The following is a 19,397-nucleotide window of genomic DNA, read 5'->3' as shown; positions in this document are numbered from 1 at the left end:
TGACTTGCTTGCCCTGCTGAGATTTCCTTGAAGACTTGTTTTGCTCCCATGCACTCCAGCTACTGCCATTTGTTCCAATTTTCAATCATTAATTTAACTAAACAGAAAAAAATTGTTTTCCTTCACTCAGCAGAGAACTAAGAGTCTGTTTTATTATTTTACAGAGTGAAGATCAAGCTTTGAGGGACAAAGGAAATGAGTAAAATGAAAGAAGGAATAGGGTAAAAAGCTAAGAAATATTTCCAATTTTGTTGTAATTGCTTTCTCTTGGATGATTATGATAGCTATCACTTCTGGTTCACCAGCTTCTGAAGTGTACGCTTTACAAAAAAGATAGAGATTTTTCCAACTCATTGGACCATTTCAGAGCAAGCAGTGAGAATGTATTCAATAAGAGTTGGACTTGGCAATTTATTCAAGAAAAGTTAATGAAACTGTCTCTTCTGGACAATACAATGCAAAAGTGAACTAACAGGGAAAGCGCAGTGTTATGGCTAAGCATGGTATCCATTTCTAGACTAAAACTACTATTCCTGCAACAGAGACATGTTTTGCATTTCTTCCTCTATTACGATTAATATTAGTCTTAGTGCAAAACTAGGGTCTTTGAAAATTGTATTATAATTTAACCTTAGTAATGTAGGAGCCAGATAACTCATGTAATCTAATGACTACCAGTGATAGACTTATTAAGGGAAGAGTTCACACCATGGTAAAAACGTGTACATTTCTAAAATTCTGTCAAATTGGATATCTTTTCTCACTGCAACAGAGAAGTAACTTCCCACATAAACACAGCAATGAGACTTTGACCAGGCAGAGGCACAAGAAAAAAGCTTTTTAGGTCCTAATAAGAGTTATTGAATTCATTGAGTGGAATTAAGACTTTACATGCAGCAGAAATAAGTAAGAAAAAGAGTTCAAATAGTCCATAACTCAGAAATGTAATCATGAGCCTTTTCAAGCACGTGAGCAATTCCATTAGTCTCCTTTAATTGTATTAAGTTTAGGAAGACTACTCATATGCTTAAACTCAAATATATGATTAATTATTTCCCTAAAAGAGGAGCCAGTCAAGAATGGATAATGCAAATCAAAGTTGTATGTAAGCATTTAAATGTTTCAAGGTATTTGATTCAGCATTCTATAAACTAAAACATTCAAATTGGCGTTTCAGAGGAAAATCTGTTCCCTGAATGCAAAACATTCTCAGAAAGCAGCACATGAATTATTACACAAAATTATTTTGCTGAGAGTCAATAGTTAATCATCTAATAAAAGGTTTACATATAATCAATCACAACTAAATAAACCAGCTCATATTATATATGTGTTCAATATGATTCAGAAAACAATACAAAAAGCATGTTCTTAAGTAAATTCAAGTAATAAATAGGACCTGATAGTAATTCTTTACTCAGCTCTTACCAGTAAACTGCTCTTGCAGAATTAAACTTTCAGACACTAATAAAAGTCACCATTTTCACACACACACACACACAAATTCCTACGATGACCAAATACTGTTCAGACTATCACAGGAGTCTATTATGCACTAATTAGCATCTCTGATCACATACTGGTTAATTAATTATATTAATTTTGCCTTAAATTATTGAGTATTTTGCAGTTTATGTATCTTATGAATTTATCTTTTTATTCTGCTGCTTCAGTTTATCCTATATTTTAATTTGGGGGTGCTATTATTATCTGCTTAAAACAAACAGACAAAAAGACATGTCCACACCAGTCTCTCTGAAACTAGAATAAAATGTTCAGCAAGATGCAATCTGATATCTCCATTGTGACAAGCAACATCTGAATATGAAGAGGTCAATCAGCCCATAATGAACTGTACTTTATTCTGGGCAAAATGTGAATGGGGAAGATGAATAATTAATTACTTCTGTGATAAAAAAGGAATTTTGTTCACAACTTCCTATTCTATTTTGGCCTTTAAATATGAAGTTCATTGGACACTGCCTTCAGAGCAGAGCACTGGCTCACCCTGATACATATTCTGTACTCACATTTGAGTCAGCATTTGAGAGGACCTGTTGCCATGTGGAAAATCAGGAAGAATTCCTCTAAATAATTACATCAGTTTATTGCTGTCTGTTGCCAAGAGAAACAAGCCTTGTTGGTAATATCCACTTGCGTTGCCAAGTAACTTAATCTTTAGGGAAGCTAAATACGCTCCGGTACTACACTTCTCTAACAATAAATATCCTTTCTAACTGATATCATTCTGGCTCATAGCTGCATCTTTGTTCTGACAATTTCCTAAGGTAAGCTCTGCTCAGTTATGGACTGATGGCCTAGGTGCTGTGAGGTATCACCCCTGGCTTGAGACGTGCACAAAGACGGTGTCTGAGTATGAGCTGGGCAGTCCAGCCTACCCTCACAGTCCCTGGGGAGAACTTTCAAGGTGAGATGAACACTTAACAGACAAGATCAACCGTATGGTACAAGCACCCATTTCTCCACTGATCAGGAGTCCAGGTGGAGGTGGTATCGCTTTACTGAGCCCTAAAGTTATGGGAGATGAATCCAGACCAGGTGCTCTCCCATCCAGGCTGCCAGCAGAAATGGAAGTCAGTCCTTGCCAGCGTGATCAAACTTTTCCTTTGGCAGCAAAGCTGGGCAAGAGGTGAGCCTGATGGTAAGCCTGTTCTGTAAAACCTGTCTGCTAGGATTTTCAGACCTTAACGGCTGTTTGGATTTGTACTCAACAACCACTGCAAGTGTGAGGCCTCTTAGTCAGGTTCTTAAAAGCAGATATAAATATTGGCCTGAGTTGCCAAGGATTGGTAAACTGCTGTTGGCAGCTCCCTCACTTCTGCTACAGGCACTTTTGTCCTTCTCCAGACAGTTTTGCTATGCCTTTCAGTTCATTACCCCTTGTAAACTTTGAAACCCTGCCGTTTAAGTGGTATCATCCAAATTGTTGCAGACAGCAACTTACTGTTTCTTATTGTGCTTTCCACTTAAATTTCATTCCAGCTTGAAAAGACAGCACTGAAATCCCTGTTTTTCCCCTCTCAAGTTTATTGGATTGAGCAGGTTTCCCCTCCACAGCTCCTTGCACTGCAGTTCTCATTTTGTGTCTTTGGCTTTCTGAAACCAGGAACACAGACTTAAAAAAACCTTCTGCCTTATGTACCACTTCACTGCAACATGGTGACAAAGTGCTTTCTTGTCTCATGACAATCACATTGTGTCATTTTAATTCAGCTGTGTTTCTAAGCAATTCTTGATAAATTCTTTCTAACATATTGCAGTTTCCCCCATAGCTGATATCAAATGAACTGCACTACTCAGATAGATGCCTGACAAGCCCTTTATTTAAGGCTGATCTTACACAAAGCATTTTGCAGTCTTCAGTGATTCCTCCTTAAGCCAGCTGAACTTGTTGATTCTTAAACTACCTTGCTGACAGCAGCTTGACAGAAATGACAGAACTTATTGTGTTTTTCTGATTTCTCTGTGCTCTCTGTCACTGATTTGTTTTGTGGTGCTTATCCACTCTCACAGATTAACAAACTCTAATCAACATCTGGGATCCTTTTAGTGGTTGGAGGCATGGGGTTTTTTTCACGACAAAAAACATTTCCCGTACAGCTGTCAGAATAGAACCCTCTTTAGTTTTGTTCTCTTCTTTTTTTGGAGAACAGTACCATGGACAGTATGATTTCACACCAGACATATAAACGTCTCACCTGTATAAGGAATAGTGATAACAAAAAAATTAAATCCAGTGTTAGAAAGGCCCTATATTTCTCTTTTTTTTCCAACAGACCAGTTACTTTCTCCATGACATCCTCTGTACATGAAACTCCATCATGCCTCACCACTATGCTGAATCAGGGTATAAATACTCTCTAAGATCCGATTTGGACAGCTGTTTATGACCTTCTCATTTCAAATTTCTTCTGAGGACCCATTTCTGTAATGATAGCTCCAGAAAAAGAGCTATTCTGTATGTTCTGTTTACCTTCAATTATATTTTATTGAATTAACTTAATTTTATGAGGAAAGCTGTTCTATCAGAGCATATTTCTGCTTAAACAATAATTTAACGATTTAATGCTTCCAGATATATCTTCCCATTGATTATCATTTTTCTCTACCAGCATCACTTTTGTTAGGTCAAGTCCTAAACCTGTATTTTAAAAATTACTTGGCACTAGGAGGATCTCTTAGTCTGGGTATCTGGAGACATCATCTTTTCAGTACAGATCTCCACCATTCTAAATCTACAGCTGATAAAATTTGAACTAAGAACATATACTCCTGATTAAATGTATTTCATCTTATTGTTAGACCAACCACTCATATATCATTTTACTTATGTACACACACATAGTTTTCTTTTTAAAAATTAATATATATTAGTGTGCAGGGTACAGTGCGTGTTGAATCAATTCTTTGTAATACAAGTAAGGAAATATCTAAGTACATAGAGCAATCTGTGTAGCTCCTCTTCTACTTATAGAGGTCGTACCTTTGTCTTCATAATTCTAATAGTGTATATAAATTGGCATTGACAATTTAGTTATTTGCTTCCTAAGGTTCTATATTTGATTTTATTTCTGAAGGTCACGGGGACTCAGCCAAACCTGAAACAGTCCTTTTAATTCCCAGTCTTTTCATTTCACTACTGTGTAATTAACTTATAGATTTTTGTGTAGACTTATTTACTGTTTTTCTTTTCCTGTTGGATAAATATACAATAACTAAACTAACTTCAATTAGGTAACTGTCACCAATATTTAAAACTTAATGGCATTTTTAATATTACATAAGTAATCCAAGCATAAAAATTATTCTTTATGATACCATTTCAGAGAAGTGGCACCAAATCCTTACCATACAATAGCCTGTGACTCAGAAACATCAAACACAAACCGTCAACACATTTTTCTTCTACCTAAGATACGTATTCCTTGAATATCCTTTTTATATTTGCACTAAAGCATCTTTTGGAGATACAAAATGGAATATTCAGTATCTTACTTTAAACTTGGTGTATTAAATTATCTTCTTAGCTATCCATATGTAATCCTATAGATATTAGAAATCAGAATTTGCCCTTGTGTATTCAGATGTAGCAATGTGTCTACCTTACATTTCCCCTCTAGCCTTGTTAGTGCAGTATTTCAAAGATGATACACTCTCAGAGAGGCCACCATCCCAAGAGGCTCAAAGCACCTTGATATAAAGAACCACTTGAATTTAAGCACACATTTATATCCAGCATAAGTCTGTGTGCTCTGCAGTATCAAGAGAGTCTTAAAGATAAGCATTGCCTAAATATTATGCTGAACTGAGGCTAGAAACAAGGTTTATCCTCTGAAGGAGCAGAATATTTGCAATACCCCAGTACAGATTAATGATGCTCTGTGAGATTTATCTTTGAATATAACAGGAAGAGGGAAGTCTCCATTAATAAAAGGGAAAATCATGAACCAGCAAATACTGGAGACTGTAATAAGCAGGAGAACTCTTTAGCTCATTCTGAATCATAGGTTTCATAAAATATAGGTTAACTGGCTGCATTTGAGAGAATGATATGCTACCTTTAACATTATTTGCTTTTACTAAAGAGGAATGATATCAGCATTCTGGGAGAAGTCCATGATACGTGTCTCTATGATATAACATTGTTCGTGTGAGATTATTAACCTGTTATAATATAATTTGAATGAGAAAAACTTACTTGAGGGCATTGGCATCACCGTGGACCTTATAGTTGTCTGCACTGATTCTTGAGATAACTCTGGTGACAGCAATGAGAATACCAATATTGACCTGAAGGAGAAGCAACGAGACGTGTTCAGAAAAGTATTGAAGGTGTCAGAGGTGCAAACTGCCCTAGGAGTGTATTGTACAAATAAAACAGTAAATAGGAACTTTCCATGTTGTATTTATTTGGCAAAAGAGATTTTCAGTTTTGGACTTGTATGGATTGATCCTTCTCAATGGATTTCCCTTTCCCCATAGTGGGTAGCTCGTTCTTCCTTTCCTCCTTTCTTTCCTTCATGAGCAGCTCTTGTGTGTTTAGGATAAGGCTTCACAGCTAAAGAAGTGCTCAGGATCCCTACCGTACAAGTAAATACCCTAATAATCTGCTACCAGCTGACAAATTAGACAAGAACTTCTGTAAACAGGGTTAAGTGTCTGCATGCTCTTTGTTTTTGTCCTCACTTGTGCACAGACTTCAGAAAGCACCTTTTCCTCAAGGTTACAATTCCTGTTTCCTACCAAAGTCTTCTTGCAATTTCAGCACAAGATTTTTTTTAAAAACAGCAATGAGGAAAACATGGTAAGCCTGAACTCTGCTCCTCAAAACCCCTGCCTTTTTTGATGTCAGGCCCAGCAAAACCATCAATAAAATGAAAAGAAGTCCCACCAGAAAAGTAGGAAATCTTGAAAAAAACAACACAGAAAATGTCTAACAAAAGAGAGTTTGCTCTGGAGTCACAGGTGAAGAAAGAAGAAAATCTTTATCACTTGAAGAAAATGCGGAAAAGACTGTCTTGCTGTGCAAAGACCTTGTGTATAAAGAAAAGAGGAGAGAATGTGAAGGTCAAAGATGCATTTCTACCTTCTTGTCCAAAGTTACACATCAGTTACAAAGCTAATATTTAGCATAAGCTAAGAACAAGGGTAGAACAAAACTATCCTGAACTACATAAGAAAAAGAAGAAGACTTCAAAATAGTGCTGTTGCTCAGTTAAAACTCAATAATCCATACTTTAGTTTGACATAAATAATCTAATGCTGAGGAAGAGAGGGTGAATTAAAAAATGTCTAAGTTTGAAGATAATGATTTCCTTGATATTTTTCAAATCTTCTGATTATTTTCTTAATTTTAGATTTGTAAGGGCAGATCATCACCTGATGTAAAGTAGGAGCATAGCTGTTTCATAGTTCATTTCTGCCATGGCTTTTTAGCCTGTCCAAAGAATACCCTGAGGAACCTGACAGCTTTTCGATTACAAGACTGCTTGTTGTTCAGTCAGCTTTACAGAGAAGAGTAAGAGGTCAAATTCAGTGGTCTTGGGAACATTTTCCCTATTCCCACCAAATCATATTTTGTAAATATTTTTTATAAATTCTTTGAGGTGGTAACAGCCATTTTTGAGAAACCCATTTATATGCTAAATATGTACGCTGACAGAAGCAGCAAATGATGAACATGAACAAGTTACACTTTCTCTTGTCTTTCTCTCTTCTTCTCCTACAAACTCTCCAATATTCTGCTGCATGTCCACGATCATCGTCATTACTTCAGTTTTTCATAGGAATTACACAGAATATGCCTTTCTCTACCCTTAGCTTCTTTCCTGACACGTTATCTTTCAGCAGCCTTTTTCAGTCTTGTATCCAAAATATCAGTCTCCCACTTCCCTGTGGATGTCTCACTGACAGTTCAAGTTCATCCTGGCACAGTTGCTCCATGTTCCCTTTTTCTGGTGACAGCAAACAGCAGCACACTCCTGCCAACCTCACAAGCTCTTAACCCTAATGTTTTCTTCCATTCCTAATTATTTTTAGACACTCCCAGAGGTTTTTTTTCTGTATAATATTTTTAAAAATATATAGATTATGTCTAAATAATGTATATTAAAATACTCCCCCAAAAAATCCAATGAGAAAAAAAAAAAAAAAGATTAAACCTCATTCTTCAAATTTTGAATATCTTACATCTTAAAAAAGTCAATGAATGTTATGAATGATAAGCACCAACAAATGAATATTCAGAATCTTACAAACTCTCACTCAAACTGGACATGAACCCAAAGATCTGGTCATGAAAACAGCACAAGTAAGAAAGTCTCAAAGTAGACAAATGAGTTGGTATTCTAAAGTATAAACTGTTCAGCATTTCTAGATGAATTTTAATTTCTTTATATAAATTCTTTATATAAAAGAAAGAAAATTATTTATATAAAGAATAATTATAATTATTCTTATAATTATTGTAACTATTTATATAATAATATAAATATATAATATAAATAATAAATTAATATGGTTTTATATATTTATTATTATAATTCTTTATACAAAATAAATTAAATTGAAAATTAATTTCCTAGGCATCTTCAATGGTCTAAAGTGGAAATTTAAAAAGGCCTTGAGCTTCTCCTCTTGTGCAGTCAGTGTGACTATATCCTTTGCAGGGTGCATCAGTAATATGTTTAAAAGATGAAGAGGAAACATTGTGATCTCACTGTTGATAAAAACCAAGGTACTTCTAAAATTATCAATGAACCATTACACTCAAGTCCCAAAGTTCTATATTTAAATTTCCTGAACCACTTGAAAAGTCTTGCTTGGTTATTTTGAGAAATTAGAGTAATCTCATCCAGCCTAAATAAACAGATTAGCTACAAAAGTCTTCCTTTGTTAATGTTTCAGTAAGTAAAACATGGAGATATTTCCACTGCCCTTATAATGGGAAATCAAAACACAGCCACTGAATTGTTCCTCCGGTGATTTTTTTTGGCATCTGAAATAAATATTTTGCCAGTGATTTGAATAGGAAGATGTTTAGTTGATGAAACACTTATTACTATTTAACCTATATCAGAATGTTCAAACTAGGAGAACATTTAGATATGGGAACTGTATATAGCTCCTATTTCTTCCTTTTTGCAAGGCCAGATTACCTGACACTTGCAGTTATTTTGCCTTAAAATTACACAGGAACTCAGAATATTTTTGCTTGCATGTAGTGGCCACACTCTACTTTAAAAAAAAAAAAAAATATATCTATATATATATATATATCAAATAACTTTAGAGCTTGTTTCCTGACTCACAGGACTCCTTTCAAGGCAGATTGTCCAACCCCAGGCACTTGCAAGTCTCTGCAAAATCAGCAGGAGCTGCCAGTTCCCATTATTGTAGGCTTGATCCAAAGCCCACCAGAACCCATGAAAAGTTCCCAATGACATCAGGGAGCTCTGGCTCACTCTAGTGACAACTTCATCTGACTAAAAATTGTCAGATCAGGAAGAGAGTTAAATGAATAAAAAGGACCTCTTTCAAAATCTTTTCTCATCAAAATTTTGTCAGACCAGATACAGTGAGACAAATTCTTTCCCTCAGTTTTTTTTTTGCAGGGGTTTCACCTAGATTTCCTCCAAATCTCGTGAGATTTTTGTTTCTTCTTTTGTACAGTGTAAAAAAATCCCATGTGTAAAACCCTCTGATGTGGTGTGTTACATCCTAGCCAAGAAAAGGCTTGGCAGGACAGAGGAACTTAAAAACAACAAAAAAAAAAAGGATAAAACATATTGCTTTAATTAAATCCATTGACCAGCTTTCCTCTAAAACCACAAACTATTTTAGTCTCTCCTTCAGTTTCGGGCAATGGTACAGGGAGTTATAACTGACTCTTCCAATCTGAGGTTTAACATACTCTCTCATGGTGCGAGTTAATTTGATCCTTATCATGACATCACTGCTAAGCACACTAACACTGCGAGTTGCAATTGCAGCCAACAGATAGGGCACATCAGAAATCATTACTGGGTAACATGCACCTGAAAACACAGCTCGGTAATTAAATTAGATACACGTAAAAATTTGGGAGAGTGATTTGGGAAGACCTCATTCCGCTTTTAGCTATCCCAGAGCAGCTACAGATGGAAAAGACTAAACTGAGCTATTTTAGACTTCTGTGTTCATGGCTTCATATTAATGCATGTAGTATCACACCAGTCTGAGCTAAATATCAGAGCAAAACTTTGAGACTGGAAAGGAAATACACAAGAAAATAAATAATAAACATAAGGTGTAACAGATCCCTGACTTCTCTTTCCTAATATTAATCTTTAATTTTTAATTTCTTACAATCTGTCCCCTTATTTGAAAAAATGTTGCATGCATTCTTGTTGGTTAAGTAAGAAGAAATTTAATTTTAAAATAGTAAAAGTGCTCATAACTGAGTACTAATAAGAAAAAATTAGAAGCTTAGCAACTCTAATCCACCACAGCACTGAGGTATGCACTGTCTTGAATGACTCTGAAGAATCCCACTGTCTCAGGGCCTTAAACACTGTGAGTCCAGTTCTGTCACCTTTTCCATGATGGATGATGTCTAATAAGGGACACAAATCATTACTTTTCCATCAGTGGCTCTACCTGCAGAGTAAGATAGTATTCAACATACGGAAATTATGCTAATTCTGCACTGGTACATAAAAGTATGAATAAATATGATAGGGCAAGAGAATTTATTAAATCATGTATGATCAGCAGATACAAGGGACAGAATTTTTTTTATATATTGAATATTCATAAGCAAGTACCAGGTGAAGACAGTGATGACAATTTCAGCCTGGGACCCAAGTTCCATGGAGTCCATCTGAAGACACTGGTTACAAAGCTGATGTCCCCACAACACAGAACTTTTAGCAATATGCTAATGAAAATCATTTAGCTACATAAAAATGCTGTTTACTGAAAGACTTTTAAAAGACCACCAGGACAATAACTACTTACAGGGAAAACAACAGAAAGGACTTGCCACCACAGCCCAGTATCTCCCCCCCAAAATGGATTGTTCAGTGCAGCACACCCATTGCTCCATCTACACAGATGCTTTCTGCAAAATTTCCTTAATTCTGCCATATCTATGGAAACACACCAAGGCAGCAGATGGTTGATAACAAACAAAGCCTTCTGCCAGAAGTTTTAATGTCTTGTTCCAAAAATTCAGGTTCTTTGTCAAGTTGTTTTTTTTTTTTTTCCCATTGAAGACATGTGCCAGGCCAACTTTGGCTGAGATCAGTGTGTTTTTCAAATTATTTACAACAAATTTTTTTGTGAAGCTGCCTTGAGAGGATGCTATATAAGTTTGGGTGGTGTGGTTTGGGGGATAAGTGAGAGTGATCTTTAAATCTGAAGGTGCAGGTAGAAGCCAAAAGACCTACACATAGAAGGAACTATTTCCTTCATCACATCTCTTGATTCAAACCCCGAGGAAAGAGTACTTTCGGTATGGGAATCCATATAGGGAGGTTCTGTGAATTACTCCCTAGAAAAGTATGTGTGAGTATATTTTCCCAGTCACACTCCCACCACATCATTCTGTTTTAAGGTTCTATGATGTCTATATTGCCTCTGAGGCTGTGGCAAGACAAAAGTAGACAGTGTCTGCCTAGTCTCTAGGGAGTGGGAGTTGAAAAGAGCAGTCCCCCTGTTTTCTTCACAGCATAATCCTTTTTCTTGGCAGAGACATACTGTAGAGGGAAGTAGTAAAAAACTGCTTTTTGAGAAGTATTTTCAGAGCTAAACACTAGCTTATGCAATGAGTGGCTAATTTGTTATTTAAAAAGCACAGGCACACATGCACACAGAAAATAGTGTTTAGCCTTGTTATTTCCCTATAGGCAGTAACACATTTTTCAGCTAGCATATTCAATGCCCAGAGAGAATAATTTGTCAGCTATCTTGCTGCTATTTTGGGCAGAGCTGCGTTTAGACTATTTAACAAATTGCTCTACATGGATCAACCTTGTGAGTTCACTCTTTCTCAAAATATTTGTATCTCTACAAGAATATAACTTGAGCTGCACAAATATTCCATATCGTAAATGAGAGCCAGACAGTTAAACCCTTACTTTCACTGGCAAGCAGCTATGCGTGCAAATTCTTGAGGGCTGTGCTCACTCAGGTGAGTGAGCGTTTCGCTGTCTGGAATGCTTTGTTTAATATCATCTTTGGACAGCATTTGGGAACTATTTGATTTTACTGGTTGCATCTCATTTCCTCTTTTGCTGCTGAACAATGGCCAGAAAGCAAGTGCTAATGTGAGAAGGAGACATTTGAATATTAGATTAATTTAATTGTTTTCCAGTCACCCATACCTACATGTCTTTGAATATAAATTCACGTACAGAAGGTCCAAGGTACAGGCCAACAAGGAATTATGTTTGTTGGAACAAGTCCAGAGCTGTTTAGCTAGGTTTAATCCAGTAATCAACATTTCTTATTTACATGTATATGTTTTCACTTAGGTAAAAGAAATTCTACCCTTACCGCACAGGGACATTCCAGTGTTGTCACTAATAATCTGATTTAAATGTTAATATGAGACAATTTCTGTCACATCAATATAAAAACTATTTTAATTGGTTTTTTAATATATGTTTATACAGCCTGGATTTTCAGAGGCTGTACCTCAGGTGGAAGACGGTGTACTGGGCTGGGCTGCCTGTCAGAGGAGCTGATTTCACTGTCTTCCAGGCAAATGTTAGCATGTCCACTCAGCTGGAGTGTAATGTTGCCTGCAGTGGAAAAGGTCAGCCAAGGGGCCACCTTCTGTTTGCTGAATAATTATAGATATATGCAATAGTAAACACTAGTTCTATAAGTATAGCTCTCATTCCTTCCTTTGGCTTGTGAGCAGAATTTGTGGGGTTTTCCTGTGTGATGAAATCTGAGGAAGTTTCACTGTGCTTTCCTTGGAAATCCTATATTTCTTAGGAGAGTGTAAGGTACAGTCAGTGGCTCCTTTTGATGCTCCTCCACATAAGTAGTCAGGATCTTATGTTACCTGACACTACTTAAATACCACAGCAGGCAGACTGTGGTCTAGATTTTTCTAATCAGTAAGTCTATTCCATGTTCATACTGTCATTCTAACATTATAACCATCAGCAAAACCATAGATAACCTGATCAATTAAACTATTGGAAACAGTGCTGAAGAGGAATAATCACCCACTTAATCCTTGCAAACACCCCTGATTCCTTAAGTAATCATAGTGATTAAGATATAAGTCACTGTAATTTAATGTGTGGGCATAATTAAACTGCTGTAGAGGATTCGTGTATCAGCACTGGAGCTGTGAACCTGCACACTCCCCTGGAAAGATGATGTTCCTCATAGCTGGAAGAGGTGCTTGCAGCAGCAACCTGAATCCCCGTAAATTCACCTTAACAGCCCTGCCTTGATCAGCTGGACAAACTGCTGTGCCTGACATCTAATTCAAAGTCAGAATAGCAGCACAAATTCCTAATCACTGTAAGGAGACAGGTGTGGAGGCAGCTTCTCATCTTCCCCAGAGCTCACCCAAAGGGTGACAGCTCATGCCGTTGTTTTAACCCATTCCTGCTAGCTGCTGACTGCTTGCAGGCTCTGCTGATGATCATCTTCACTGAGGGCACTTGCAAAAGCAAAAGCTTCAAATACCAGTGGGGTGGAATCAGCCTTTCAACTTTTATTGGTGTATATGAAACACAAACCACAAAGTTTGTTCTTTTAGCGGATCTCTCTGAGAATTATTAAAGCTCACAAGATTACTTGGTTCTACACAGTTCTTAATGGCCTCAAAGAGCTGTTTCAGAAGAGGGCTGTCCCAGTATTTTAGGTTGTATTTTTGTCTTGGAATACCGAAATTAATAGTGTGAGAATCAATATGCATAAACGAATACACAAGCACGTACAACACAAAAAGCAAAGGAACACAGTAATTCTGGACCATTCATCTTTGTTTTTTCACTGGCCTGGCACAAGGACTGACATCAGACCTCTAGATAGTTCTGCTGTGTGGCTGACACAGTGGTGCAACAAGAAAACAGCAGCAGCCATGGTTTTACCTACCAGAATTACAAACAGCGCCGGTGCCACAAAAGCCCAGATTGCTCCATTCTCTAGTGAGAGCCAGCAGCTGCAGAGAAAAATCAGAATTATTTTCGATGAAACACACAGCCATTTAATTAGTAATGTCCTTAATTAAAAAGGAGACTAAAAGAGAGTGCAAAAAGACTGTTGAATTTTAAAAGAGACATGATAGAGCATCAAAAAGATGCTCCTTTTCCCTGAACACTCAGGGAATCTGAGGCAGGATCTCATTTTGATTTGTATCTTGCAGAGTGTCAGTGACAGCTATCTGCTCCAGCACGCCTTCAAATATCATTAGGGGCGGAAAGATGTGAAGAAGGAAAGGTTTTATTTGCTATTTGTTGTTCTAGTATCCTGTATCACAGGCAGTGATTTCACTGCTGTGAGCACTCTCACTGTAGCAAAAGACAAATTGAAGATCTCCCTGCCTTGCCTGGCTGGTGGTGGGGAAGAGGCTGGGAAACATGCTGTCAGCTTCACATCTTTCTTACAGCAGTGACGATATAAGCTAGTTTGCCACACACAAAAAATAATACTTGCTTCAAATCTTTTGCTTATACTATGGTAGGATTGAATCCTATGATGTTTTTTTCAGATAAATTAGCTTTTCTTTTTCCAAAATTAGAAAGGAACTTAATATTCAAAATTTTTAACAAGACCCATTCTAGATCCTCAGATGCTTAACTGCAATTTTCTTAAAAATATTAAATATCTTTAATCAAAGACTATTCTCATCTTGTTAGAAATGTTTCAGCCCATGCTTTATTCTGTGTGTGAGGTAAGGAGGGAGCTCACTGTTGGAGGCCTTATGCCCCTGCAGCAAAAGGGAAAAACAGGCAAAACATCTCAGGAGCTTTTTGAGCAACATCTCAGCAGTGAAAAGCAAATCTGAGGCTTCTAAGTCTAAGAATATGCCTGTACTTCTGTCATGCTTTTTGCAGGAGATCTCATCGTCAGGATCTTGCAGAACTATGGCCCTGTTAACAGGTATATGAATTTTTCTCCACATCAGATTTTTCATCTTTATTGTACCTGGACTGAAGACATTTTCATACTCACTTGCCACTTTCTCCATAGCTGTCTAGGGACGATGTTGTAGAAATTACACAAATTACCAATGGGCAGCCTGCAAAAAGGCAAAGTCAGTGGCAATATTAGTAACAAAGATATGTCAGTAAACCTTGCGAGTTCAGCTAAATTTCGTATGGACTACAGAGTCAATTTAGAAGTCTAACTTGACATCCTCCTGCAGCTGAGTAATACAACATGATCTAATCAATTAATGTCAGACAAATAAAATGATTTTTCAATAAAACACTAGTTTAAGAGTTAAACTGAATTAGTGTTCATTTCATTGAGAATCATAGTCCTTTTTCAGCCTGGTTTTTGTTTATGTAATTTTTGTCTCTTGTTATTCAAGTAGTGATATCCTGTGAAGCAATATAAGGCTTATTCTAACCACTCTCTCCCAAGTAAGTGCACCGTGTTCAAGAATTGAAAACAATCCAGAAAGCAAAGTTGAATTTCTCACAGGGGTGCATGACTAGCAGGCGAAATGGCAACATTTAGTTAGCTAGATCATCACACACAGCATCAAGAGACAGTTATGAAGAGTCAGAAGCAAATTCAGATCCCACTCAGATGCCCAACCAAGACTTATTTTAACATAAATATGCAATAGCTCTACAAGATTTCTGTGTTTAAAGTAGACTGTGTTTCCAGATGAGTTTTGATTGTTCCAGTGTGCTGCATCCTGGGAGGTGGATGAACATTTTACAGGATTACCCAGGAATTACGAAGGCAGGCAGTTATGGGCCTGCTGGCGGGGGAGCTGCGTGTCCCTGGCCCCCGGCACTGCCGTATCCTGTCGTGCCACTTTAGCACAGCTTTCCAGGCCAGGACCTGGAGAGGCAGTGAGGTTTGTCTTGCCAACAGTTCTGAATATAGTAAACCTTCATCCCTTTAAATATGAAATGATTGTCTGTTAATTCCTCTATGATCTAATAAAATGTGAATGTTTGGGTTTTTATCATCTTATGGAATTTAATAACCAGGTCCCGGACAGATAAGTATACATGATAGCTTAAAGTTTCGATTTTCTTTTACATTCTTCAGGTTTTTGCATGAGGCTTTACAAAATCCTCTGACAAGAAATTTCTGCTTAATTTTACCAATATCATCCGCTTAAAATTCTGTAAAATTTTCCTGTAATGACAAAACTATAATTTTTTTAAAGAAGTATTTTCATTCTGTAATGAATGTGACTAGAAACAGCTTGTATTTATAAATAAGATAGATGCTCAGTAGTTAAGAAGCAGCATCTACAGGTATTGTTTAGGTCTTAGACTTTGAAATCCAAACTGCAAGATGGAGTTTAATATACCATCAACTTGATACTGCTCTCTGATGTTTGTCGAAATCAGGAATAACTCATTAGAAGTCATATTTGTATAAGACCTAAACAAAGGCAAGATTTTAGTTTACTACCACATTTGTCTATTTAAGAAAGGAAAGTCCTATATACACGTGAACAAAATCAAGAATAATTATATTCAACAGAGCAATTAAGCACAGACATAAACCCATCTGCTGAAACTCGGTCTGCCGTGGGTATGTGAGTCAGCTGGGCTAAAGGTCCCACAGGTATGTCTACACATTCCCAATCACACCTTTGGTTGCTGAGTAGACATTGTTTGGAACTGTTTGTCATCCACTGAAAGTTGTCTTTCTATGCAGGGACTTTGTCACAGAAGCAAAAATACCTGTGGCCAACTAACTCTCATTTAAACTTCTAGTCTGCCTTTTTTTTCCAAGTCAAATGCTGATTATTCAAAGGATTTAGCATCACTCTTCATCAATTTTAAATGGCAATGAAGAAGAAAATTAAATACAGAGTTCCTTTTGAAGATAATAAAACTTATGCAGATGAAACTTCGAGCAGTCATCTGCATAAAAAAGAGCTGTTAAGTCAGTGAGACTAAAATGGTCTGCAGCATATAGTGCAATGTTTGTTTTTTCTTTGCTTTAACAAGATATTAAGTGGTTAACAGCAATGGAGGCAGAATCAAAGTTTTGTGAAATTGGAGTGCTTTTCCTTTAAGAAACAACCATTCCATACATTCTATAGAGGTTGGAAAAAACTGTATTTAGCCTAAGGGGATCATAAGATTTGATCTGGACTGACAAATTCATATGAGCTATAAATTATACACAACATTAAGTGTATTTGCTTAATCTTTTGTCAGTAATAATTACATAAGAGGTGTGAAGTTTAGTCTACACCCATAATAGGTAATGTTAATGTTGTGCTGGCACTGGTTATCATCCATGAAAGAATTATGGTTATGTTTTTTTACTGTGTCTGTATGTTTTCTCAGTTAGTAGATGCTACAAATATGCTCACCAGCCCTACTCCAAATCGCCAAATTTATGATGCAATAGAGTGTGCTTTCCAGAGCACAGTAGCAGATGAAAATGTTCTAGCACACCTTTTGGGCAGATGATCTATGGTACCGGTGTCATCTGTGTCTCTGTAGTCCTAGAGCATTACAGCATCACATTCAAATGGGGTAAATCAACCCACACAGAGCTGTGTGCTGCTGCAGCTCGAGTTCTCTGGGTCCCCAAGCCAGCTAATTTAAAGCTACCTCCAGAACTTGGCATCAAAATACACCCTGCAGAGCAGGCATAAACTTAATACTTGATACAGGAAGTCAAATAACACAATCTTTGCTCAGACAGAATTCTCCCTGAGTTCAGCTCACAGTCACTAGAGTAAAGCCTAAAATGAATGTCAGCTAGATCCTCTTATTCAGCATTAAACTTCTTATCTAATGCGTTTGCTTTACATTTCTGAGGAACTAATGATAAATAAAATGCAAAATACCTGTAAATCTGTATGCTATATTTTGAAAGTTTCTGTGACTTCTATACATAGAAAAAAAAAAAAAAAAAAAAAAAAAAAAAAAAAAAAAAAAAAAAAAAAAAAACAGACAGGCTATAGAAACTCTGTGCCAGACAATTCAAAGCAATTTTAGGACATTAGTTCTAAAAGGCTAAATGTGTCACTTATTGGGAAAGATGAAGCATTAGACATAACGAAAGTATATTTCCTTCCAGAACTGAAAAGATCTACTTTACTTGATGGGGAAAAGCATACTCTCCCATTTGTTTTGTAGAAGTTAATTTTCTGTGATTTTCTTTTTCTTCTGCTGCATTACACTGCACCTATGAAGAAGTCTGGGACTACGTCAAGCAACAGCAAATGAAGAAATTTAGGTCTTCCAACAGCTTAGAACAAAATCATTCTAAGGCAGTCTCTAAAGTAAAGGAGATTGTCTGAAATAGGAAAACATGTTAAGGCCAAAGTCCCACAGCAAAACTGTATCATCAGGGTCCTACAAATGGGTGGGTGGGAAAAGTTTTGTTACAATAATCTCTGTGTGCTATGCTGAATCACCAAGGCAACAAAGTATTTTTTTTCCCAACCAATCTCAAAGTAGATTTAAAGGTAGAATGTTACCACCTTCCTCAAACTGCTCTTCTTTTCAATTCCTGACTACTACGGTCCTTGGGGTAATTTTAGCACCCCTGGAACTAAAGATAATACACAAGAACTTCAATCAACTCCACATTTGATATCCTGTCTCTCTGATTACTGTTGAATTCATTTTACAGGAGTAATATCTCTCAGAAATCTCAATAGATGTTAGGAGAGCAGTGATACTCAGTGTAGAGTTCCTTGTCCCCACCTCCTCTCATTGCCTCAAGTTTGAATTTGTCATTAATACAGACTTTGCAAACTTTTACACATGTAGCTAACCCAGTTTTTCTGCTTAAATAAGAATGATGGGTCTGGGTTTTTAAATTCAGGACTAAGGTTTGTCATTATTCCAGGAACTATGAGTTTGCAACAATCAAATGTATTCACACTTTAATTAAAAGCAAATAACAAAGAAATGAACTATCTCTTTTGACTAACATGAGATGAGACATCCTTCTCTTCAACTTCTTTCAAGCATTGTTGGTCAGTAATAATAACAATAATAAACAGCTAAGTCAAAGTGTAAAAAACTGGCCATTTTTATCAGATACTGGAAAATACATATCACTTTGTGTCCTTAGGATGGCACAAGAATGCTCAAATTCCTTTTGACATTTGCATTCAATGCAATTTTACCTTCATTTTAAGAGCCAAACAAAATAATTTTAGGACAAAACCTTTTTGGCCTTTTTCCCCAGCCTTGCAAGACTTCTATTTAGATGCAGGAATATTATGAAATATATGAAACTTCTCCTTATTGTACTTTCACCAAGTTTGTGAAGGAACAACTCAAACTCTACCCCATAGAACATGGGCACACACTGCTACTGAAGTCAACACTGATGCTTGATCTCTAATTAAACATTTCTATTCATGCTAACAAAAGAGAAAGTTGGGAACTGATAAACCTGGGTGTCATTTTAAGCATTTAAGTAGTGAACATGGAAATGTGGATTTTCTCTCTAGAAGCGTCATTATTCAGCAACATCAATGACCAAGTGAATGTGCATTAGCGTTAACTACCAGGCAGTGAGTTGCGATACTGTTGGCTGAATGAAGGTTGCCTACTTACTTATCAAGAGCTAAACAATTTGGAATGCATTTACCTAGTTAAATTACTTCACTGATAGTTAGGCACACTTGCAGAAATGATGTGATGTCAGAAATGATTAAGGAAATTCAACATTTAATTCAAATTTAAATACTTTGA

General features: G+C 36.6%; 1 protein-coding gene across 3 annotated transcripts in view; it reads right to left on the bottom strand.

Annotated features, from left to right (window-relative positions):
- The window catches only part of ADGRD1 (adhesion G protein-coupled receptor D1), a 159,908-nt gene that overhangs the window by 26,107 nt on the left and 114,404 nt on the right, over positions 1–19,397 (bottom strand). For all 3 annotated transcript variants that reach the window (XR_006166755.1, XM_033008431.2, XM_033008432.2), the window contains 3 exons: positions 14,704–14,770; positions 13,624–13,690; positions 5,720–5,811 (listed from right to left, as the gene is read on the bottom strand). Coding sequence is in view for 2 of the 3 variants with exons in the window: in XM_033008431.2 (XP_032864322.1) it covers positions 5,720–5,811; positions 13,624–13,690; positions 14,704–14,770 (226 nt within the window). In the remaining variant the exon portion in view is untranslated. The remainder of the gene's footprint in view (positions 1–5,719; positions 5,812–13,623; positions 13,691–14,703; positions 14,771–19,397) is intronic.

This window comes from Tyto alba, unplaced genomic scaffold (genome assembly GCF_018691265.1).
Source record: "Tyto alba isolate M040663 unplaced genomic scaffold, T.alba_DEE_v4.0 Super-Scaffold_44, whole genome shotgun sequence".
NCBI classification, from domain to species: domain Eukaryota; kingdom Metazoa; phylum Chordata; class Aves; order Strigiformes; family Tytonidae; genus Tyto; species Tyto alba.
Note: the sequence above shows the minus strand (reverse complement) of the source record. Positions and strands in the feature narration are given on the sequence as shown.